The 24,192-nt window shown below is 37.2% G+C and overlaps 1 protein-coding gene across 1 annotated transcript in view; it reads left to right on the plus strand.

Moving 5' to 3' along the window:
• Positions 1-1,737: 1,737 nt before the first annotated feature.
• WDR47 (WD repeat domain 47) overlaps positions 1,738-24,192 on the plus strand; it is a 78,343-nt gene continuing 55,888 nt past the window's right edge. Inside the window, exons 1-4 of the mRNA XM_007949869.1 lie at positions 1,738-1,895; positions 6,723-6,806; positions 9,954-10,038; positions 17,453-18,252. Of these exons, the coding sequence (XP_007948060.1) occupies positions 1,738-1,895; positions 6,723-6,806; positions 9,954-10,038; positions 17,453-18,252 (1,127 nt within the window). The remainder of the gene's footprint in view (positions 1,896-6,722; positions 6,807-9,953; positions 10,039-17,452; positions 18,253-24,192) is intronic.

Below are 24,192 nucleotides of genomic sequence, written 5' to 3' on the forward strand. Positions count from 1 at the left end.
ATATCGTTGGATATATTGAATTGGGCATTAGAAAATTGTAGTCTGAATTCTGCCACTATGTTGTATGGTTGGTAAAGGGTGGTATTAAATGAAGTGCCTTCTAAAAACTTGGAGTTGGAGGGGGATAAGATTATTATTCTGAGAATCAAATATAGTGAAAAGTATTCTTTCGATAACAAGAATTATCTGAAGAGTTGAGGCCTATTAAAATCAGTAATAAGTGTGTCCTAGGAATAATCTCAGAAGACCGATCTAAGATGTAATTAGAATTTGGGGTGGGTGTGGAAACCTCATTAATTTTATTGTCTTTTCTTTTGAACAAAGTCTATGAACAGAGAGGAGTGGTTAGGTCAGAAGATAACAAAGGGAACCCAAAGCATGAGGAAATAGGTGGGAGAGATTTACTATTTACGATTTGTTTCCTGAGGCTGGCTATCCTTCTTATTGTGTCAAGGCTGAGAACCAGACCTTAGATTGTGAGCACACCAAGGTAAATGCCATCTGATGAGGTTTCTTTGCAGCTAGTCCACTAGCAGGATAGCCTTTTGTATTGCTCTGAGCCTTAGCATTTGAAAACTGCAACAATTTAGGCCATTTAACTTGTATGACCTCACCTGTAAAATGAGAATGTTGACCTAATAACCTTAAGAATCCCTTTCAGTTCTAAATCTTAGTAAGTTCATAACTTGTATGTGCAATTGTACCATTGCAAAGATAGAGGTTATAGTTGGAAAGAATTTTAGAGTGTTGAAATTATTGATGTTTAGGTTGATAGTACCAGTGTGATGTAAAGTTGCACATTTTAACTTATCTTGTTTTGTTTGGCTCCATCACTCATGTTCCTGCTAGGGTACACGCTTCTTAAGGACATGGGCAATGTCTCTTGAATATAACTCCACAGAGGAGAGGCAATAAGCACTTATGGAATGAATGTATTGTTGTTGTTGTTTGCCGTCGAGTCGGACCCGACTCATAGCGACCCCTCCTTGGGTTTCCGACCAATATCACTATGGAAGTAGATTGCCCCATCTTCCTTCCGAGAATGAATGTATTAGGATAGTCTATAGGTGAATATAGGAGCTCTGGTGGCATAGTGCCTAAGGCACTTGACCTCTAACCAGAAGGCTGGCGGTTCAAACCCACCAGCCACTCCTCGGAAGGAAGGTTGGGCAATCTACTTCCGTAGTGGTACTGCCTCGGAAACCCAGGGAGGGGTCGCTATGAGTCAGGTCTGACTCTACGGCACATAACAACATAACAACAACATAGGTGAATATGGTTTGTTATTAATGATTTTTAATTATATTCTTTATTATAGAAAATTCAAACATATATGAGTAGTCGAAATAGTATATAATCAACTCCCGTTTACCCATCACCCCAATTAATGGTCATGGTTATTGTTTTGTCTTTATGTTCTCTTATATTATTTTGAAGCAAATCAGATTATATAATTTCATTTTACAAATGAAATAGTTTCATTTGTTGGAACAGTTATACTATTCCAGTATGTGTCTCTAAAAGATAAGGCTTTAAAAACATCATAGCCATACTTTTGTCACATGATAAATAACATGGTTTTGATAAATGTTAAATTCATTTCATTTCAAAATACCTATACTAAACATTTCAAAGAAACAAGTTTATGGGTAAGTTTCCAGGCAGTTAAACTTGGAAACAAAACAATAGAACTAACTTTTTTTGTTGTTGTTCTGTTTAACATTTTAGGCTATCAACATGACGGCTGAAGAAACAGTAAATGTAAAAGAAGTTGAAATTATTAAGTTAATTTTGGACTTCTTGAATTCAAAGAAGCTTCACATTAGTATGTTGGCCCTTGAGAAGGAAAGTGGAGTCATAAATGGCCTGTTTTCAGATGATATGCTTTTCCTGAGGTATGATTCTGTTAATACTGTGAGTTTTGTAGTTCCCTCAAATAAATGTTAAGTATTAATAAGGTAATATGTAGAATACAGATAGAACTTCATAATCATGAAAAGGTATATAATTGTAATTTTAAAAAAGGACAAATATTGTGTGATGCCACTTAAATGAAGTAGCTAGAGGTATGGAGTTTATTAGTGGTTGCCAGAGATGGGAGGGAGTGGGAAAGGAAAAGTCCTTGTGTAAGGGGCACTGAGTTTCTATTAATGGTGGTGGAATAATTTGGAAATGGATAGGGATGATGGTTGTACAACATAATGAACATAAATAACATCACTGAATTTTACATGCGAAAAATGAATTAGCATACACACACACACACACATATATATTTACCACAATAAAGCAAAACAAAAAAAAGGTAGACCTAGTAGAGTATAAAGAACACTGGACTGCCACTAAAATCTGTGTAATTTAAAGTTTCCCCAGTTGTAAGAGAAGAGATCTCTAAGGTCTGCCTGGGAGCTCTGGTGGCATAGTGCCTAAGCCATTTGACTGCTAACCAGAATTCTGGCGGTTCAAACCCACCAGTCATGCCTCAGAAGGAAGATTGGGCAATCAGCTTCCGTAAAGATACTGCCACGGAAACCAAGGAGGGGTCGCTATGAGTCCGGTAGGCTTGACGGCAGTGAGTTTGGCTTTTATTGGAAAGATCTGCTATATCTCCAAAATGTCTTTGATTAAGTGCCTGGACAGATTATATTTTGTTTGTCCTTTCAGCTACCTAACGTGAAATAAAGGATCATTATTTAATATTAAAAACAAAAAAGGAACCCAAGAGTTACACAACTCCATTGTGACTGTGGCACCAAAAAAAGATAGTAAGAATAAGAGACTCTTGTAAGATAAAGAAAATATTTCTCAAAAACCATTTTTTTGGTTATAGAAATAAAACATATTCATTATAGAAACATATTCACTTTAGAAAATTTGAAAATAAATTTACAGAAAATGAAGAAAAGAAAAACCATGTCACCACCCAGGCACATACTGATGGCATTTTTTTTCCCCAGCATATTTGTAAAAAATAACAGAAATTCTGTTGAATCTATTAACTTAGTATCCTGTTTTATTCATTAACATCAGAAGGATTCTCCATGTGATTACAAATTTATAAGCATGTATTTTTTAAAAATGTATTTTCTTTTTGGCTCCTCTATCTCCACATAATTAAATTATTTTTAGTTATTCTTAAATATAATGCTCTGCAAGCATCTTTTGTACATGAGAATTTTCTCTATCTTGGATTATTTCCTTAGGACAGATTCTTAGATGTGGAATTACAGGATCAGTGAGAATTAATATGCTTGCCAAAATGGAAAGCTAAATATATCCTAACTTGAATTGGATGGAAAAGCTGAAATTTCCAAGCATAAATGTCGTCTATGCTTATATGATACCAACTACCCTTAACAAGGAGAACAGATTTTTGGACATGTGGCATTTTGTGACTTGGAAAGCCTTAAGTGATGAAGTGTTCTGACAAATGAGAAAATAATTTCTTAAGCTTTATTATGTTAAGGGAATTTATTTAAACTCATTGCCATCCCTGTGTTTTGTGTTATGAATATTATACATCATCCATCCTGGGAACCTTAGTCAACGGTGTACTCAGGAACTAATACTGAAGCACTAATTCTTTTAACTCAGTATTCTTTCAACCATTGCTACTCTGGGGTAGTGCTTTAGGCACTGTGCCACCAGAGCTCCTTCCAAATTTGGTAGTGGCTCTCAAATGAATAGTTTTTTTTTTTTTTCTGCAATAATATTTTATTGTGTTTTCAATGAGAGTTTATATGGCAAATTAGGTTCCCATTTAACAATTTCTGTATGAAATATTCAGTGACATTGGTTACATTTGTCAGTGTGTCAATATTCTCATTATCATATTTTCACACATAATGTGCCCATGCCTATAATGTACATACATATAACATGCATAGTGCACATAAGAAACTAAAGCGTGAGGGGGTTGAGCTGTTTGCAAAAAAAAAAAAACCGTATAAACCCTTCATGATTTATTTAAAAATACGGTTATTCTGTTCTTATTCCATTTCTAATAATGTAATTTCCCTGACCCCTTACTTTTCATTATTGCTTTAGGATAATATTTCACTATTTGTCTTATACAGATGAGTCTTCAGAGGAATGCAGTACTCATGGGTTATAATCTTTATTTTACAAGCCACTCTGATTCAGCTAAGGAGTAAGCTCAGGGGATAATTTGGGTTCAGGGTTTAAAGAGTATCTCAGGATGATAGTCTCAGGGAATCCTCAAATCTCAACTGGTCCAGAAAGTCTGGATATTTTTAAGAATTTGAGTTCCATTCCCTATTTTTCTCTTCTATTAGAATCCATCTACTGTGGCCCTGATCTGGGCTGAGGGTACATGAGGCTGTGGTTCATGCAGACAATTCATTCTGTAGACCAGTTTCTTCTGAGTCTTTGGTCTCCTTCAGTCTCTTCTGCTACCCCAATGAGTAAAGTCTAATATTTGCATCTTAGGTGGCTGCTTGCAAACTTTTTTTTTTTTCAGGGTTTGTTTTTTTTTTTTTTTTAATTGTGATTTGGGTAAAAGTTTACAGAGCAAATTCACTTTCCATACAACAGTTTACATACACTTTGTCTCATGACATTGACTGCAATTTACCCCAATGCAACAGCTTCCCTCCCACTTCCTCCTCATAGTTACCTCTTCCCTGTGTCCATCCCTCCATGCACTCCTACCCCCTGAGCTGTCTCCTTGTGCATAAACAGCCTTATTTTCTCCCGTGATTGTTCTCTCCAAGGAGTGTATCTACCTCAGGTAAATGTTCAACTCCTATGCCTGTCTTTTGTTTGGCTGGAAGCCACAGGTGCTTGCAAACTTTTAAGACCCCAGGCACTACTCACCAAATTAGGATGTAGAACATAAAGAATAGTAAATTTTTAATTAAACTAAGTACTCATTTTAAAGTACTGGCCTTTGAAATTGTGTCCTTGCAATTTCTTTAATAATATTATATCCTTTTATAAAATGAGTATGATAGCATGTGTTCTGGTTACCTAGTACTGCTCTGACAAGGATATACCACAAATGGGATGGCTTTAACAAACAGGAGTTTATTTTCTTACAGTTCAGGAGGCTAGAAGTCCAAATTCAAAGTGCCAGGCTCTAGAGGCTGGGTGAAAGCCCCTCAGCCTTGGGCTTTAGCTCTGCCTTCAGCTCCCGGCCCACTGAAGCTAGAGACTTTTCTTCACTCAGACAGCTGCTGGCTGCTGAGGCTGCCAAGCCCAAGGTTGACAAATAAAAAAGGCACAATCCTGATGTTACCAAACCACATGGCAGGCCATTGATTCAAGTCCGTTGTAAGTCCCAAAGTTGGCAGAGCATGGCAGGCTGCTGAACAATGAAATAACACGTCTACATGCAGGGTCCAAGCATGCCATATGCTAGAGACCATTCCTCAAGTCTTCTGCTTATATACAGGAAGCAGGCCACATCCCAAAGGCAGCTACTCAGCTGCTCTCAGTAGATTCCACCATGGAGTTGATTACCAGTCCCATCCTGGGGAATACTACATCCAGCTGCCTAGCCACTCAACCAGGCCCAGTCAAGTTAACACACAAACTGAAATACCACAGTATGTTGTGATTGTGTTTATTACCATACTTTTACGCAAATAATATGTGTGTATTTGCATAAAAATACGGTAATACTACTTTGCAAAACAAAAAGTTGGCTGTCCTATATAGGTTCTCCTGCCCTCTTTCCCCCTTTTTAAATTTACTATTCTGAGAAATTCAAAAGTAAGGAAATTGCTGTTGTAAAAGAAGAGCGATATGAATGCCTTGTAACTTTTGGAAGTTCCCATAGGACCACTAAAGCAGGATGAAATCTGATCCTATGCCTGGCATTTTTTATTTCAGAGTGTAAACTTTAAAGTCAAGTGCCTCAAAGATGTAGACTTCATAGTTCAGGGCAAAGTTTCTTAATCTTGGCACTGTTGCCATTTTAGACGAGGTAATTCTTTGTTGTGGAGGGTTGTCCTATACATGATAGGATATTTGGCAACATCCCTGACCTCTAAGTACTAGATGCCAGTTGCATCTCTTCCCTGAGTTGTGACTACCAAAAATGTCTCCAGGCATTGCCAAATATCCCTTGTTAGGGGCAAAATTACCCCTATTTAGAACCACTGATTGAGAAAAAGTAGAACACATTCACACATTGGCTCTTAGATAATGACATAATAGCATTAAAACTGCCAGATGAATAGGGAAATACAGAAATTTTTAGGCTTAGTTTAGTGTTTTCACATAGATCAAAAACCACATATACATTAGTGTGTAGAGTGGTTGCATATTTACAAATTAATTAATTAATTCTCACATAGTGTATGTGGTTACAAATGAGCTGTGAAAAAATTTGCTTTGTTATAGTATTTGAGGGAACTCTGGTAGCTAGTGCCTAAGACACTTGACTCCTAACCAGAAGGCTGGCGGTACAAACTCACCAGCCACTCCTAGGAAGGAAGGTTGGGCAATCTATTTCTGTAGTGATACTGCCTCGGAAACCCAAGGAGGGCTTGCTATGAGTTGGGTCTGACTTGATGGCAAACAACAACAACAACAACAGCAGTAGCAACAGCATAGTGTTTGAGGAAGAACCCAGTAAAATGTTTATTTTATTACCTGATTTCTGTTACTTTAACACTATCTTGTCATCTACTCTGCTTTTAATTAGTGTAACCCAAATTTGATAACATACCTGGCTTTTTTTTTTTTTTTTTATGTAGGCAGCTAATTCTTGATGGCCAGTGGGATGAAGTTCTTCAGTTCATTCAGCCTCTGGAATGTATGGAAAAATTTGACAAAAAAAGGTAAGGTTTTATCTGAAGTTTTAGAGTCTTATCATTGGTAGAAACTTAGCAAAACAAAATAAACAAAAATTTTTAACCAAGACTTAGCTTTTTTAGAAAACAGTGCATTGAATCTCATTGAGTTGCATCACTTCTAGAGGACAAGGGAAATGAACTTCAGTTAGTTGAAAATCTTACATGCAAACTTACTTAGGCAACAGTGCTGATATTCAGAATGCCCTAAGGGCCATATCTGAAGCAACTGTTTCTTCCTAATGATCCAAAGACTTCAAAGATGTCATTCAGTTGTCTTTTGGCTACTACTGTTTCTGATGAGTTGTCAACTCTCATGTATATCCTTATTCTCTTGTATGTCATGTTCCATAATTCCCCCTGGCTGCTTTCAAGGAGTGCTGATGGACAGTGGTTAAAGGACTTGGCCGCTAACCAAAAGGTCAGCTGTTTGAACCCACCAGCTGCTACATGGAAGAAAAATGTGGCAGTCAGTTTCCGTAAAGACCGAAGACTAGGAAACCTTTTGGAGCACTATAGGGTCTTGTAGGGTCACTATAAATCAGAATTGACATGAAAGCACACAACAACAAGTCTTATACCTTGTATTTTTCCTGCTTGAGGTTTGGATATGTAAAATTATGTTTTTCATCAAGTTGGGGAAATGTTTGGCCATTATGTCTTCAAATATTCCCTATGCCTTCCTTTTTTCCTTCTGGGACTCTTAATTACAGTATATTAGGCAGATTGATTTTGTCCCATAGGACTGAGGCTCTGTTACTATTTAAAAATAGTTTTCTTCTCTGTATTCTTCAAACTGGATTATTCCTGTTGATTTACCTTCATGTTCACTGACCCTTTCTTCTTCCACTAGCAGTCTGCTAATAAACAGTGACTTTTTCATTTCAGATATTGTACTTTTCAGTTTCAGAATTTTCTTAACATTCTTTTTTATAATTTAAATTTTTCTACTATTTTCCCTTGTGTTCTTTTGTTGTGATATTTTTCTTCAAGTCTTTGAACACATTTATAGTCGCTGCATTATGGTCCTTGTTTGCTAATTCCAGCATGCAGGGCATTTGAGGCTCAGTTTCTGTTGACTGCCTTTCTTTTTACTATGAGTCACATTTTTCTGTTTCCTTGTGTGTCTAATAATTTTTTAATGTGTTCTGCCTGTTATAGAGCCATTGCAGAGAGTCAGGATTCTGTTTTCTTCCTTTGAAAAGTGTTGATTTTTATTCTAGCAGGTAGTTAACTAGCTAGATTAAAATACAGACCCTGTTTCCTCCATAATGGACCAATCTCTGCTTATATTTTTCACTGCCTTGGAAACCTGAGGGGTCTCTATGAGTTGGAGCCGACCTGATGGCAGTAAGTTTTGGGAGCTCTGGTAGGGTAGTGCCTAAGGCATTTGACTGCTAATCAGAAGGCTGGTGGTTCAAACTCACCAGCCACTTCGGAAGGAAGGTTGGGCAATCTACTTCTGTAGAGATAACTGCCTCGGAAACCCAAGGAGGGGTCACTAAGAGTCGAATCAACTCGACACCAGTGAGTTTGAGTTTTATTTGCTGCTTTCACTGGACTCCTGGGAGTCTCCTTTGCATCTTCAGAGTTTAGAGTTTAGCCAAGAGTTTGGCCAAAATTTGGAACTTGGTGGCACTGCTTCAGTAAAGATTTACAACCTTGGAAACCCTATGGGGGCAGTTCTACTCTGTCTTGTAGGGTCACTATGAGTTGGAATATACTCAGTGATAGTGAGTTGGTTGGGCAAAGTTTATATAATAAATTTTGGTATATTTATCACTGTGGTCCCACCTTTTTTTGACAACCCCTCCAACTTTCCACCTGTTCTGGTACTCCCAAACATTTTACCAACTCCTCAAGCCTGTAAAATGGCAACTTTCTCATTGAATTTTAGCTCAGACTGTGTGGACTGTAGTGTGCTTTCAGCTGGAAAATCTTAGGCCTTTGAATCTCATCTCTTGAATATCTTTGTTTCCAAAGATTGACTCCCCCCTCCAGTGTTTGCCAGCTTTTGGTGGTTCCCCAGTGCTTTTATATAGTTGCTTTTGTATTTTTTATCCTTGGTTTATAATTGTTATCTTCAGGAAGGACAGCGAGATATAAGTTACTCCACCATTATTAGAAGTGGAACCTCATATTATTTTGATTCTGAATTCATGCTATTTGAGTATCTCTTTCCTTTTGTCCATTTTTTGTTTATCTGAAATACTCTTCTTTTCATCATCTTCTGCCTTTAGTTGGCACACTCCTGATCATTTTCAAACAGCCAGGCCTTATAAATCTTTCTTTTTATTTCTCACCCCTTCTGATAGAATTGGTTTTTCACTCACTTGAGACTTTGCTGAATCCTACATAGATTTTATCTAATTTATTAGATTACCCTCGTTTTGAAACCAGGAATTTTGTTTTATTGGATATATATTTTTCTACTACAAAAATGATTGAAAGAGTGACTCAAGGTTCATTATTTTTTCTTTGAACCCTTAGAAACACTATTTCTTTATAAATGCTTAAGTCATCAAACCTTTTTTGGTTCTTAGGTTAAGGATACAGTTTGTTTTCCTTCTCTCCACCCTGAGAAATCTCTGTTAAAAAGCTTTGATTTTATAGTTATATTGTGACTTTTTAGAGATACTATCTTTCCTCTTACCCCTTCAATCTTGTCTTTATTAGACCTTTCTCATGTTTAAAAGAAAGAAAACAATGTATTTTGAAGAAAACAAAACATTTTGAATATAATGGACTTTAGTATTTTTACATTTGATATCTTCCATAAAAAGTGAGGTTTTTTTTTTTATTATTGCATATTGGAACTAGGAATCCTTCCTTTCTGTGTTAAATTGTGATTACTTGCTACTGAAATTATTTGAATTACAGCTTCAATGTAGTAAGAAACTTAGAAATATTTTAAGCATTTTCTGAAAGCAAAAAGTGCTTATATTAACTTGGAAGTACATTTGACTTACCAGACATTGGAAAAATAATTTTTTTTTTAAATATCTTTTTTTAAAAGAATTAGTCTGTTAAACCCTATCTGTTTTAGTTCAGAAAGTTGAATTTCATTTCCAGCCTTTGACATTGTTCCCATTCAGCTTTTTAATATTTCAACGTTTTATGTTTTATTTTCCACAGGTTTCGTTATATTATCCTGAAGCAGAAGTTTCTAGAAGCTTTGTGTGTTAACAATGCAATGTCAGCAGAAGATGAGCCCCAGCATGTAAGATTTTTATTCCTGAAGGTTTGCGCCATAGTCTTGTTTTCAGTCACAATTTTTTCTTCACTAAAACAACAGAGGATGATATGAATTTTCAAAGTTTTCATGAGCTGGGATGGGGCAAATTCGTTATTTTGCAAATGTAATACTTTCAGTCTGTGGAGTTTCCAAAACTGTTTAGTGATTTAAGCCAAGATGATACATGAATGGCTGGCTGGTTGAATAGTATGTGCTCCCTTTTTTGATACGATTTAATATAGCAATATATGTTTGGCTTGATGACTCTTTATCACTGCTTCTTTTCTTATCCCAGAATTTAATTTATCTGTCTTTTCAGTATTTTCTTTGTTCCATGAAATAGCTTTTTGATAAAATGTTTGTCTTCATTGCGATTTAAATATTGTTGTTGTTGTTAGGTGCCATCCAGTCGGTTTTGACTAACAGTGATCCTGTGTACAACAGACCAAAATACTGCTTGGTCCTGTGTCATCCTCATAGTTGTCAGTTTGAGCTCGTTGTTGCAGCTGCTGTTTTAATCTGTCTCATTGAGGGGCTTTCTCTTTCTCTCTCTCTTTTTTTTTTTTTTAACTTTTTATTGTCATGTGGTTGAAATTTTACAGAGCAAATTCATTTTCCATTCAACAGTTAATGTTGTTGTTGTTGTTGTGTGCCGTGAAGTTGGACCCGACTCATAGTGACCCCTCCTTGGGTTTCCGAGGCAGTATCACTATGGAAGTAGATTGCCCCATCTTCCTTCCGAGGAGTGGCTGGTGGGTTTGAACTGCCAGCCTTCTGGTTAGCAGTCAAGTGCCTTAGGCACTACACTACCAGAGCTCCCTCCTCAACAATTCATACACAGTTTGTTTTGTGACATTGATTGCCATCCTCACCGGCAGGTCTCTTACCACTTCCTCCCTGTGGTTACCTTTTCCCTGTTTCTTTCTTTGCTATGCCTTCCTGCTCTCTGAGCTTTCTCCCTGTGTAAATGCTGCCCTCTGACCTCCCACGGTTGATTGTTCTAAGGTTGTTCTACTTGGTTTAGTTGTTCACTTCGCAGGGCTGTGTATTGTTTGTCTGAAGGTAAAGCTGTGGAAGTAAGTTCAATTCCTGGCCTGAAGGATGATTTAGGGACCATAATCTCAGGAATTTTTATCAGACCAGTAAGCCTGGTCTTTTTTATGATTTTGAGTTTTGTTCTACATTTTCTTCTTACTCTGTCCAGGATCTCTAATTTTGATCCCTTTCTGAGTGATTGGCAGTAGTAACCAGGCACCATCTAGATCTGGTCAGGGTCATGTAGTTAGAGGTTCCCAAGGTTCACTAGTCCCTTGGACTAGTTGTTTCCATGCATCTTTGATTTTCTTCACTTTTCTTTGCTCTGGACGAGGAGAGACCAATTGAGAGACTAAATGTTGAAGGCTGCTTGCGAGATTTTAAGACCCTAGTCACTACTCATCAAAATAGGATATAGAACAATGTTTTTGTGTAGCATGTTATATCAATCAAGTATGATGTCCCCTGTGACTATGGTGCCAAGCCTGTAGACCCAGTGACTCACTTCCTCAAGGTGTTTTGTTGTGGCTAAGAGGTTATCTCATCTTTGCATGCATCTAGCTGTATTATATATATGTGGCCGTTTTTATAGCACACACAAATATATATGTAGAAATGCCATCTGCCATACCTATATATGGTGATAGGTATATTCTCATACCTGAATCATCTTGTGTATCAACCTGTGTATCCACTCAGATTAATGTTTATTATTACTGGTAATGCAATGATTGAATATGTAAAAAGTATTTAACTGTGTTGTCTGTCCTCTTGTGCAGCTTCTATGCCTTCCTTTTCCTTAGCATTATTGTGCTTTTCACCAGCTTTTTGGTATATTGCCTTTCCCTTCATCCAAATCAATACATGTCTTTTATCTAACTAGTAGTTAGGACTTCCTCTTTTTTGCTGATGCTCTACTTTACCAACCATGATGTGTTTCTCCAGGGACTGATCCCTCCTGATAACATGTCTAAAGTACATGAGATGAAGTCTCACCATCCTCACTTCTAAGAAGCACTCTGGCTGCACTTCTTCCAAGAAAATTGTTCTTTCTTCTGGCAGTCCATGTTATATTCAGGATTCTTCACAAACACCATAATTCAAATGCTCTGTTATTCTTTGGTCTTCCTTCTTCATTGTCCATTTTTTGCGTGTATATTAAGTGACTGAAAATACCATGGTTTGGGTCAGGGGCGTCTTAGTCCTCAAAGTGTCATCTTTGCTTTTTTTAATACTTTAAAGAGGTCTTTTGGTGGCAGATTTGTCCAATGCAATATGTCCTTTGAGTTTTTTTTTTTTTTTAAGTATGTGTTAATTTCTTTTTCAACATTTTATTGTGATTTGAATGAAAGTTTCCAGAGTACATTAGTTTCCCAATCAAAAATTTATACACATTTTGTTTTGTGACATTAGTTACAATCCCTTCAGTGTAATAGCACTTCTCCTGCTTCCTGGGCTCCTTGTTTCCATTTGTCCTTCTTTCCTGCTACTTCTTGCCTTCTGAACTTTGTTTTTGTGCCAGTGCTGCCCTTTTGGTCTTGTATGGTTGATTGTTCTGAGGGGTACTTTCCTGATGGGTGTTACTGTTCACTTTATAGGCCTATTACCTATTTAATTTCCTGAAAGGTGATCCCCAGTAGTGGGCTAAGTTCTGGGTTTGAAGGTGTCTAAGGGCTATAGTTTCAGGGGTTCCACCACTCTACATAAGATCAGTAAGTCTGGTCTTCTTTATGATTTTGAATTTTGTTCTACGTTTTTCTCCCATTCTGTCTTGGGTCTTCTATTGTGATCCTGATCAGAGCATTTGGTAGTGGTAGCCAGGCACCATCTGGTCCTTCTGGTCTCAGGCTGTGGTTTGTGTGGTCCATTAGTTCTTTGGACTATTTCCTTGAGTTTTTTTATTTTCTTAACTCTTCTTTGCTCCAGATGGGAAGAGACCAGTAGTTGAATCCTAGATGGTCACTCTCAAGTGTTTAAGACCCCAGTCGCTACTCACCAAAGTAGGATGTAGAATATTGTCTTTGTGTACTCTGTTATGTCAATTGACCTGGGTGCCCCCTGAGACTGTGGTTCTAAACCATTGACACTTCCCTCAAGGTGTTTGATTATGGCTAAGTTTTTATACCTTTGCCCCCTGTATGTTCTCCTATATACATGTATTTGCAGTATATACAAATACATTTGTAGAAATTCTGCCAGGCCTTTATATACTCATGGATGTATTCCCATTTGCCATCCCATGCCTGTTCATCTTCAGATATGTTCATCCATATCTACCTCTGTATCCACTCATAAATTATTTGTTATTACTGTTATTGCAGGATATGTAAAAGTATTTACCATTGCTGCCTTTTACTCTTATGTATCTCCCAATGTCTTCCTTTGCCTTGGTCATGTTATGCTGACCTCCTCCCTAATGTATATTGCCTTTATACATAATGTATATTGCCTATATAACCCAAGTTAATCTCATACTCTCTAGTTAGTGATTTCCCCTTCCTCTCCCTCCTCATCAAAGAATGTTTCTTTTTGTGTGTAAACCTTTTTTGACTTTTTATAGTAGTGATCTCATACAATATTTGTCCTTCTGTGACTGATTTATTTCATTCAGCATAACGTCCTCCAGGTTCATCCATATTAGGAAGTGTTTTGAGGCTTTGTCATTATTCTAAAGTATTGCATAATGCTCCATTGTGTATATGTACCACAGTTTGTTTATACATTTCATTTGATTTCTTAACTCCTGCTTTCATGGACATTGATTGTAGATCCAAGTAAAATTAAATTCTTGATAACTTCAACATTTTCTCCATTTATCATTATGTTGCTTATTAGTCTAGTTGTAAGGATTTTTGTTTCCTTTATGTTGAAGTGTGATCCATACTAAAGTCTGTAGTCTTTGATCTTCATCAGTAAGTGCTTCAAGTCTGCTTTGTGTTCAGCAAGCAAGGTTGTGTCATTTGCATATTGCAGGTTGGTAATGAATCTTCCTCTAATCCTGGTGTCATGCTCTTTTTCGTATAGCCCAGTTTCTTGGATTATTGCTCAGCATACAGATTGAATATGTGTGGTGAAAAGATACAGCCCTGATGCATACCTTTCCTTATTTTAAACCAGGCAGTATCCCCTTGTTCTGTTTGAACAACTACCTCTAGTTGTTCAGGTTTTGCATGAGCACAATTAAATGTTCTGGAATTCCCATTCTTTACAACGTTATCCATAATTTATTATGATCTACGCACTTGAATGCCTTTGGATAGTAAATAAAACACAGGTAAACATCTTTCTGGTATTCTGTTCTTTCAGTCAAGATCCATCTGATATCGGGAATGATATCCCTCGTTCCACAAGCCTGATTCAGGCTTGAATTTCTGGCAGTTCCCTGTTGACGTACTGCTGCAACTGTTTTTTTAATTATCTTCGGCAGAACTTTAATTGATAATTTGTTTGTTAATTTCCTCATTCTGTTAGATTACCTTTCTTTAGAATGGGCACAAATATGGATCTCTTCCAGTTGATTGATTGGTCAAAGCTGTCTTCCCGATTTTTTGGCCTAGACAAGTGAGCACTTCTAGCCTTGAAATGTTTCAGTTGGTAATCCATCAATTCTTGGACCCATGTTTTTCACCAATGCCTTCAATGGAGCTTGGACTTCCTCCTTTAATACCATCGGTTCTTGATCATATGCTACCTCCTGAAATGGTTGAATATTGTCTATCCTTTTTGGTACAGTGACTCTGTACCATCTTCTTACGGTGCTTCCTGCATCATTCAACATTTTACCCATAGAATCCTTCAGTGTTGAAACTCAAGGCTTGAATTTTTCTTCAGTTGTTTCAGCTTGAAAAATGCCAAGAGTAATCTTCATTTTTGGTTTTCTAACGCCAGCTCTTTACACATTTCATATAATACTTTGCCTTCTTGAGCGGCCTTTTGAAATCTTCTGTTCAGCTCTTTTTCTCCATCATTTTTTCCATTCTCTTTAGCTATTCTTCTTTCAAGAGGAGGTTTCACAGTCTCTTCTGACATCCCTTTTGGTCTTTTCTTTCTTTTTAATGAACTTTTGCTTTCTTCACACATAACATTCTTGATGTCATCCCATAACTCTCTGGTCATTAGTGTTCAATGTGTAAAATCTGTTCTTGAGATGGTCTCTAAATTCAGCTGGGATGTGTGCAAGGTTGTAGTTGGCTCTTGTAGACTTACTTTGATTTTCTTCAGCTTCAACTTGAAGGTGAATACTGATAATTAATGATCTCTTGTGTAGTCGGTCCCTGACCTTGTTTGCACTGTTGGTACTGAGCTTCTCTATCATCTCTTACAGATGTAGTCAATTGATTCCTGTGTATTTCATCTGGTGAGGTCCACATGTATTTTCACCGTTTATATTGTTGGAAAAAGATATTTGCAGTGAATGAACCATTAGTGTTGTAAAATCCTGTCATGTGATTTCTGGCATCATTTCTGTCACCAAGGTCATATTTTCAAGCTACTGATCCTTCTTTGTTTCTGACTTTTGCATCCCATCACCAGTAATTATCATTGCATCTTACTTGTACATTTGATCAATATTAGCCTGCAAAAGCTGGTAAAAATCTTTAATTTTTTCATCTTTGGAATTCGTGGCTTAAAGTGTTTAATTTCATTTTTGACAACTTATTTTCCTAGATTCATACTTTATACATTCTACATTCTAATTACTAATGGATGTTTGCAGCTGTTTCTTTTTATTTTGAGTCATACCACATCAGCAAATGAAGATCCTGAAAGCTTTACTCCATCCACATTATTAAGATCGACTCCAGTTTGAGGAGGCAGCTCTTCCCCAGTTGCATTTTTGAGTGCTTTCCAACCCGAGGGGCTCATCTTCTGGCTATATCCCACAGTGTTCCACAGCTATTTATAAGGTTTTTACTGGGCAGTTTTTTAAGAAGTAAATAACCACATCCTTCTTCCTAGTCTGTCTTAGGCTGATAGCTGTGTTGAAACCTGTCCACCATGGATGACCCTGCTGATATTTGAAAAATTGGTGGCATAGCTTCCAGCATCACCTCAATTTGCACCACCACCACAGTCTGACAAACTGACAGGCCATGGTCTGTCAACAGCAACATTTTTCTTTATCCCCAATTCATTTATTTCATTCCATTGTTAATCTAGTTTGCTGAAAATTTCATCATTTCTTACTAAAGTAGTATCTCTTGGGCAGGGGTGGGGGAAGGAAGCTTAAATTTGATATTCTTTTTGAAAATAATTCATTCAGCAGAGCCACCCTAAGATGATAATAAAATCATCTTCCCGCCAAAAAATGTCAGTTTAAAAACATGCATAAGTTGCTGTTGTTTGACAACATATGATTTGAACTGAAATTTAAGAATATTTCTACCTTTTAGACATTACAAATATGCCAGAACACCCTGCTGCAAGAACAACTTTGGTGCCCTGTAATTTGTAAAAGAGAGTTTAGCTGTGATTAAAGGATTAAGGTCTGTGTCTTGAACTGACAGATTAGTTTGTGCTTAGTGTTCCCTGTTAATTCTAGACTTGACAGCCTTGCTATAAATTAATATAAATTATGGCAAATTTCTACAAGGCTGATCATTGTCCTGTAAAAAATAATCCTGACTATGATATCACAAAATGTTAATCCAATTTAGAAGATAACAGAAGACAGCAAGTAAAAAAAAAACAAAAACAGGAAACTGAAGCGTTTGGGATGTTGGTAGAACTGTAAAGATTCAGACACACAAACTGAGCTGCTGAGCGTCTGTTCATGTGCTTGTTGGCCATTTGAACTGCCTGTTGAAGTCCTTTGACCATTTTTTGATTGGATTATTTGTCTTTTGTTGTTAAGTTGTAGAAGTTTTATTTGTATTTGGGTATTAGACTCTTGTTTGAAAATTTCCTCCCAGTCTGTAGATTGTCTTTTTACTTTGTTGTTAAAGTTCTTTGATATACCAATGTATTTAATTTTGATGAGGACCCATTTAACTATTTTGTTTTTCGCTGCTTGAGCTTTTGTTGTCATAAAATTAAATTATTCTTAAAAAATTGTACATTTGAAAGTGATACACTCCATGTATTTTTTGACTAGAACGCTATTTGTACAGATAAAATTTTAATGTTAATTAACCAAAGATTTACTCTTCTTATTTTACTAGAAGAAATAGTTTGGTTCTTGAATTGAAAGTTGTTATGTATTCTACAAATTACATGAGTTTTCTGTGGTGCTAGAGTTTATCCTTTTGTAATTGAATACAAAATGAAAGTTTGAGAGGTACCTTTATATCTGAGTAAAACGATCTCACTGTTTTGATATCTCACAGCATTTCTCTTCTTAGTGATCTTCCCATTTCTTTTATAGCTGGAATTTACCATGCAAGAAGCTGTGCAATGTTTACATGCCCTGGAAGAGTACTGTCCTTCTAAAGATGACTATAGCAAGCTCTGTTTGCTTTTGACTTTGCCTCGTCTCACCAATCATGCTGAATTTAAGGACTGGAACCCCAGCACTGCACGAGTTCACTGTTTTGAAGAGGCTTGTGTCATGGTCGCAGAATTTATTCCTGCTGATAGGAAGCTCAGTGAGGCGGGCTTTAAAGCAAGTAATAATCGTTTATTTCAGCTTGTAATGAAGGGCCTACTTTATGAATGTTGTGTGGAATTTTGTCAGAGTAAAGCAACTGGAGAAGAAATTACAGAAAGTGAAGTGCTTCTTGGTATTGACCTCTTATGTGGTAATGGTTGTGATGATTTGGATCTGAGTTTACTGTCATGGCTTCAGAATCTTCCATCTTCTGTGTTCTCATGTGCTTTTGAACAGAAAATGCTTAATATTCATGTTGATAAACTTCTGAAACCTACAAAAGCTGCATATGCTGATCTTTTAACTCCTCTTATCAGCAAACTTTCTCCCTATCCGTCCTCCCCATTGAGAAGGCCTCAATCAGCTGATGCCTATATGACTCGCTCTCTAAATCCTGCTTTAGATGGACTCACCTGTGGACTGACCAGTGATAAGAGAATCTCAGACCTTGGGAACAAAACTTCTCCAATGTCACACTCCTTTGCTAACTTCCATTACCCAGGAGTACAAAACCTTAGTAGAAGTCTCATGCTTGAGAATACAGAATGTCACAGTATTTACGAAGAATCCCCTGAGCGGTGAGTATTTACTCATGAAAATTAAGGATTCTCCACAAGTGTGAGATAAGCTCATTCTGGTATGAGCGATGAGTGTGTGTGTGTTAAAGTTCAGGTACTTTTACTTGAAAGTTCTGAAATGTTTAAGCTCATTTCTATATAACTGTGGAAAGGGTTTTTAATTTTTTGATAATTAAAATTATAAAGGAAAATATTTTTATATCTCATATTATTATATAAGGAGCCCTGGCATAGTGGTTAAAGTGCTCGACTGCCAACTAAAAGGTTTGGAGTTTGAACCCACCAAATGCTCCATGGGAGAAAGATGTGACAGTCTGCTTTTGTAAAAATTGCAGCCTTGGAAACCCTATAGACTACTTTGTTCTGTAGGGTCACTGTGAATCACAATCGACTCAATAGCAGTGGGTTTTGTTTTGGGATATTATTCTTTAGCTGGTTATAAAGGCATTGAAGAAAACTGGAAAATATGGGCGATTATTAGGATGAAAATGAAAATCTCACAAAGTTTTACACTTAGATCACCATTCCTTTTTTTATGAATACATTTTTAAATTGCAGTTGTACTATATATATATTTTTCACATAATCTGCTTTTTCCGTTCGGTAGATGATGAATATTTTTCCCATATTCTGAAACATTTCTTGAGATCAGTGGTTAAATATGAAAGTACAGTATTTCATTGTATGAGTATACCTAAATTTTAACCAATTTCTCATTTTAAGACATTGGATTGTTTTCATTTTTTTTTTTTCCTGTAAATACTAGTATAGTGAAAAACCAGGTATATAAAACCTTTGGAGGGTTTCTACTTATCCTTCTTTAGTAGTCCTTTAGATACATGAAGGAATTAAATGTTAAAGCCACCATTCAGTTTTCCCATCAAACGTCATGAAATGATGATATGATTAGCAGTACAGTAAAACTTGGTGCCTTGCTTTTCTAGAAAACCCATTGGGATACATGACTGGTTTCTTAAAAATCACAATTGGTATTATGAAGTGTTAGTATTGATTTCAATAAATTTATTCCACGAAAGAGAACAAAAACCAAACCTTTCCACATTCACTTAGGATAGTTGGGTGTGTTTTGTGCTGAAGAAAGGCACTGGACTTGGAATTTCTGTTTCTAATTAAAGCAAGAGGAGATCTTTTGTTGAGGTATGAGAGATAAAGGATAAATATATAGGGAACCATTTTCTGTTAAAATTGTAGAGGAGGGAATTTCTGACTTTTTTTTTTGAAAGTTATTTAAAGAGAGAGGAGGATTCTAGGGTCAGTTAGGTGAGAGACTTTCTGATGACTAGAGAATAGTCTCTTTGTTACTTCTTAAGGTACCTTATTACTCCGTATTTAATATTTGAAATCTAGAGATGATGACTAGTGATGACAATGGATGAATGTAATTTCCTATAGCAGCATCTTGTCATCTAAATCCCAAATGGAATAGGAAGTCTTTCAGCATTGGTAGAAATGATCTTAAATCTTTCTTGGACTTTCCAATCCCTTTAGAGAAAATTCCCATTGTCTAGGCTGCTGGATTTAAATTCTGGGGGAACTATTGCCGTTCTTCTGTGTATATAAGATGATAGGAACTTCTTGGTTAGTATTTCAATGGCATGGTTGGCCTTTCTTTACAGAGTAAAATGATGCACAAAAATCTAGCCAGATCTGACTATATTTGTGCTGTTGTCTGTGTAAAAGAAATAGTAGAAGTTGAGGAATAAATGGGTAAAGATGACAAGAAATGGAATATATTGTTAAACCATTAAGAATAAGCAGAAGGGTGAAATATGACATGTCAGTAAGTAAGTAATACATTTATTACCCTGCTGAGCAGTAGCAATAAACCATAAAACATCTGAAATTGGACAACTTGTGAGGAAAGACTGTGGGATAATTAAACGAACATCTTTAGAGTCAAATCTGAGTTTGATCTATAGTTTTGCCATTTACTAGCTGTGTGATCTTGGAAAAGTTACTTAATCTCTCTAAGGCTCAGTTGCCTTTTCTGTGAAATAGGAATAATAGTATTGATTTAGAAAATGAGTTAAAGCTCCTAGCAGAGTGGCAAGCGTTTGATTGGTGCTCACTAAATGAAAATATCTCCCCTTCAGAGTTTATGCCCTTGGTAAGGACATTGTTAATTTACTTTGGCAAATTGTTAAATTTACTTTGGCAAAACTTTCCCTTGTTTTTAAAACACTTCAGGTATAAATTTAAAAAATCCTGGGAAGCTCACTTAGATTAATTATGTTAAAGAGATTCCTACTTGTGGTAATACATGTTTGAAGCCAGTATTCATTTAAAAAATATTTGTGTGTTTACCGTATGCTAATACCATGCATACTGGACATATAACGATTGAGTTACTATGGTGAACGAGAAGATACAACATGAAAGAAAGATTTATTAGTGAATGTATGGGGTTTTATAAGGATATCTTTTCATTTGAACAGAAATAGACTCAAAACAAAAAGAAAGATAAATTAGTTGAACTATGTAAGCTTTGGTTATTCAACATAGTGGTTTCGATATTATACTTAGGCATGGACTTGCATTGGATTTGGAGTCTGAAGACCTAGATTCTAGTTCTAGCTCTGTTTACTAGCTGTGCAGTTGTAGGAATATCACTTGTTTTTTTGAGTCTGTTTCCTCATCTGTGAAATGAGGCTGAAAACCTATTTCATAGGTGTCTTAGTCATCTAGTGTTGCTATAGCATAAGTAGTATAAGTAGATGGCTTTAACAGACAGAAATTTAGTTTCTCACAGTTTAGGAGGCTAGAACTCTGAATTTAGAGTGCCAGCTCTAGGAGAAGGCTTTTCTCTCTGTTGTCTGTGGAGGAAGGTCCTTGTCTTTTTTCAACATCTGTTGACCCAGCGTTCCCTGGTGATTTACATGTGTCTTGGTATCTGTCTTCTCCTGGGTCTAGGAAGTTCTCAGCACAGGGACCCCAGGTCCATAGGATATGCTCTGTTCCTGGCTCTTCTTTCTTGGTAGTAGTTGAGGTCCTTGATTTCTGCTTCCTTGTTTAATCTCTTTCATGTCTCCAGAAAGATTGACTCAAGATTTATCCTGCCTTATGAATATAACTGCCTTTAATCCTTCTACATTAACATCATAGAGGTTAGGATTTACAACACATGGGATAATTACATCAGATCACAAAATGGAGGATAATTACATAATACTGAGAATCGTGGCCCAACCAAGTTCACACATAATTTTTGGGGGATACAATTTAGTCCATGACATTCTACCCTTTGCCCCTCCCTCCCAAATTCATGTCCTTGCTGTGTGCAAATCACTTTCACTTCATCATATTATCCTAAAATTCACATCAACTCTAAGTCCAAATTCCATCCTGGGGGAAAACTGCTCTTCTTCTGTTAAATCTGTGAAATCCTAGAATATGAGTTATCTCCTTCCAAAGTATAATGGTAGAACAAGTACAAGGTAGACATTTCCATTACAATGGGAGAAATTGGAGGGAATGAAGGAATGATGGACAACAAACAAGTCAAAAACCCAGTAGAAAAGTTTACATTAGCTCTTAAAGTTTGAAAATAATCTTCTGTTCTCTGAGTCCATTTAGGCAGTGGCCCTCCCCTCTAGAATCTGGGTGTTGGCCATGTTCTCTGGATTCAGGGTGGAAGCTCCTCAGCCCTATCTTTCAGGGCTGCTGGGACAGCAACTCTGCTCTCTCAACTTTGGGTGCCCCATTTTCCTAGTCCGAGTGATGACTCCAACCATTGGCCCTGACAAACCCTGTTCTTCTGTCCCTTAGGCCCAGCAGCCACACCTCCTGGCACTCTTGAACAGCAGCCTCATACTCCAGAACTGAGTTGGTAAAGATCTGACTCTTTGAAACCTAGGAGGCTGTATGTAGCCTCATCCTTTGAAACCCCAGAGGCCATGGCTCCATCCTTTGAGACTCTAGAGATTGTGGCTCCACCCTTTGAGACTGAGGCAGCTCTGTTTCCTATGCTTCTTGTCCCTTCAGCTTCTACTTCCTGCTTCCTTGGCCTCTCTGTGCCTTGGCATCTTGGGCCTCTTGGGCCAGTCTGGCCTCTGCCCTGCTTGGGCAAGTGTTAACAAAGCTCTTTAACTCTACCAATAAGTGGCTGGAGGTACTCCCTCTGCCAGTAAGCTTCAGCCTGAAAATACACAGATTTCTTGCTCTGTGGTTGGCTCCTGTACCATCTTGTTCCAGTCTTTTGGTTCTCCTGCTGCCATTTCTCTGCCACTGCTTCTCACTGTATGTCTGCCTTGTCTCCAAGTGTACCAGCTCTTCTCATTTCCTTCTGAGCCCACACCAGAATTGCCGATGACATCCATAATTCCACCAGCTGTTTCTTCGAGGCAGACTAGACTTTTACTGTTACGCTTAAAACTTTCCAGCCTTTATCCATTACTCAATTTAAAAATTGCTTCTACACTTTAGATATCTGTTGGAGCAGCACTGTACTCCTGGCACCAAATTCTATCTTAGTCACCTAGTGCTGCTGTAACAGAAACACCACAGGTGGATGGCTTTAACAAACAGACATTTATTCATTCAGTTTTTAAGGGGCTAGAAGTCTGAATTCAGGGCACAGGCTCTAGGGGAAGGCTTTCTATCCCTGTTGGCTCTAGAGGAAGTCCTTGACTCCTTTTAACATCTGTGGGCATGGTGTTCTTTAGAGATCTATGTGTGTCTTGGCATCAATCCTTTTTTTTTTTTTTTTTTTTTTTAAATTGTGATTTGGGTGAAAGTTTACAGAGCAAATTCACTTTCCATACAGCAGCTCACATGCACTCTGTCTCATGACATTGACTGTAATTTCCCACAATACAACAGCTCCCCTCCCACTTCCTCCCCATAGTTACCTCTTCCCTGTGTCCTTCCCTCCATGCACTCCTGCCCCCTGAGCTGTCTCCCTGTGGATACACTTCTATTCTCCCGTGATTGATCTCTCCAAGGAGTGTATCTACTAATGTAAATGTTCAGCTCATATGCCTGTCTTTTGTTTGGCTGGAAGCCACAGTAGTGAGTTCAGTTTTTGGCATCAGTCTTTCCCTGGGTCTAGGAGATTCTTAACATAGGGACCTCAGAACCAAAGGATGCTCTCTACTCTTAGCTCTTCTTTCTTGGGAAAGAAGCTCCCTTGTTTAATCTCTTTTATATCTCCAAAGAGATTGATTCAAGATACAACCTAATTCTGTAGATTTATCCTGCCTCATGAATATAACTGCCTCTAATCCTGCCTCATTAACATCATAGAGGTTAGGATTTACAACACACAGCATAATTATAGCAGATCACAAAATGGAGGCTAATTACAGTTACATCAGATCACGAAATGGAAGGTAGTTGCAAAACACTGAAAATATGGCCTAGCCAAGTTGACACATATTTTTTAGGGACACAGTTCAATTCATGACAACAGATTATTGTGCAAATTAAATGAGATAGTGCATATTTAGGTAGTATATAAATTACAAAGTTAAATTTATTCTTTCACAATTATGCCAAATGTTATTTTTATTGATTACATTTTTTTATCTGTATATAGTTAATAACTTTTACAAATTCTATTTGTATGGACATAAAAGAGGGGCTTCTTATGGTCAGTAGCAGCTTAAAGCATAGTCTGGTAGCTGAAAACTGTTCCTACATCTTTTTACTACCTTCTCTGTGTATGTGCATAAATAGATGTATATTTAGGTACTTGTTGTTGTTGTTGTTAAGTGCTGTCGAGTCGTTTCCGACTCATAGTGATCCCATGCACAGCAGAATGAAACCCTGCCTGATCCCGCACTAGCCCCACAATCCCTGCTATACTTGAGCCCATCATCACAGCCACCGTGTCAATCCATCTTGTTGAAGGCCTCCCCCTCTTTCGTTGACCCTCCACCCTACCAAGCATGACATCCTTCTCCAGGGAATGGTCCCTTCTTA

Source organism: Orycteropus afer, unplaced genomic scaffold (genome assembly GCF_000298275.1).
Source record: "Orycteropus afer afer isolate SDZICR_OR568_19922 unplaced genomic scaffold, OryAfe1.0 scaffold00010, whole genome shotgun sequence".
Classification (NCBI taxonomy): Eukaryota; Metazoa; Chordata; class Mammalia; order Tubulidentata; family Orycteropodidae; genus Orycteropus; species Orycteropus afer.